At 61.4% G+C, this 1,661-nt stretch overlaps 1 protein-coding gene across 1 annotated transcript; it reads right to left on the bottom strand.

Moving 5' to 3' along the window:
• Positions 1 to 321: 321 nt before the first annotated feature.
• On the bottom strand, positions 322 to 1,429 carry LOC119273503. The gene has a single exon (XM_037554647.1). It carries the CDS (start codon positions 1,214 to 1,216, stop codon positions 488 to 490), a length of 729 nt encoding a protein of 242 aa, XP_037410544.1. The 5' UTR covers positions 1,217 to 1,429; the 3' UTR covers positions 322 to 487.
• Positions 1,430 to 1,661: the final 232 nt, after the last annotated feature.

Here is a 1,661-nt window from a genome sequence, read left to right as displayed (position 1 = left end):
TGTTGACGACAGCGCGACTCTCGTCTTGCACATGTTGCAGGAGCAAATCTAGTGGTGGCACTGCAAGCTTCGCCGATTGGGGGGGAGGGGGGGGGGTGCTGCGAGCACGGTTTACTAAAGATGACTGCGAAGGGGCGAGCACATCCATAGTGTGTGCAACGCGCTGGGAGAAAGGATAAAATGGACGATCTGATCAAACGATTTCAAAGGATGCCATTGGATGTCCTGCGAGTATCTACAGCCGGACCCATAAACCGATCCTAAACGTTCGAACGGACAGCCCGGTCAGTTTACGGAAACGAGAGAGGGTGCCATGACTTGTAGGATCCAAAAATCTTACATACATTTGTAAATGTTTTCGACAAATTTGTACATTTGTATTTCAGTTCCAACTATTGTACAAGTAAAATCGAACGCTATGTTCGCTAACTAATTAATCCCCATTAATCTCTAATCCAGAACGATCTAGGCTCATTAGCTAATTATATCATTGCGAAGACAACAGCAGTCTGGCCGGCGACGAGAAGATCCTCCTCTTGCTGCGCTCGGAGATGGTCTCCAGCCTCGGCGACCACGGGCGGCCCTTGGCGCCCACGAGCTGCGCGTAGTGCCGCTTCAGCTCCGGCGTGCTGCACAGCTCCGTCCCCGTCGCAGCCACCTTGCCCGGCCCGCGCCGGCCGGCAGCATCGGCGTTGCCGTTGCCGCCGTCGCAGGTGATGACCTTCTCGATGAACTGCGGCAGGACCCGGATGAGCGCCGCGGCGCCGTCCTCGCCGCCCTTGACGTACTCGAATGGGCACTGGCCGGGGCCGGCGAGCTGCACCGTCTTCCTGCCCCCCGGCGCGGCCGACAGCGACGCGAGCGTGGCCGCGGTGAGCACGGCCGCCTTGCCGCCGGGGGAGGGGGAGGAGAGGAGGCGGCGGGGGAGCACGAAATAGGTCCGGCCGGGCAGCAGCCGCTCCCCCGGCAACGCGACGGGGACCGGGAGGCCGACGAAGAAGGAGTCGGCCGGGCAGACCACGTGGTCGGCCGGGAGCAGCTCCGCCGTCACGTCCGCGGCCGTGCAGGGGACACCGCCGTTGCCCTCGCCCTCGCCCTCCTCGTCGTCGGTGACCGGCAGCGCCCTCGTCCGCCCGCCCCAGTACACCAGCCTGGCCGCCGCGGGCGCCTCAGCGGCCGCCGGCATGCTCACGCACGGAGACAGCCCATTGCCCATAGCGAGAGAAGAGAAGTGTATAGTGCCTGCCTTCGAGAAGCTTCTAGATGATGGTGCTGGAGGAGGAGATCTGGAGATGGATGAGCTGGGTGGGCAGTGAGCACGAGGATTGCGGCGTGTGGATCTGAGGGGGGAGGCGTATATGTATTCCCTCCGGGCTCTCGTCTCGCCATGGTTGGACGGGGGTTTGACCTCGGAAGTTGGACGATTCAACGGGAGCTGCAGCTGAGCTGGTCCTCGGCGTTCCGTGCACACGTGCTTGTTTATTCATTTTCGGTTTTGTATTGCGGCCGGTCGGGTGGCCCTGGCTGGGTCAATGGTCAAAGCGGACGGCCATGGAGACGGGAGGAGAACGGGAGTGGTTAAAAGGGACGACGTGGCGGGTCCTTATTGGGTTTGGGGATGTGGGGCAGTGGGAGGAGCGAATTGCGAACTGCGAATTGTT

This window comes from Triticum dicoccoides, chromosome 3A (assembly GCF_002162155.2).
Source record: "Triticum dicoccoides isolate Atlit2015 ecotype Zavitan chromosome 3A, WEW_v2.0, whole genome shotgun sequence".
Lineage (NCBI taxonomy): Eukaryota > Viridiplantae > Streptophyta > Magnoliopsida > Poales > Poaceae > Triticum > Triticum dicoccoides.
Note: the sequence above shows the minus strand (reverse complement) of the source record. Positions and strands in the feature narration are given on the sequence as shown.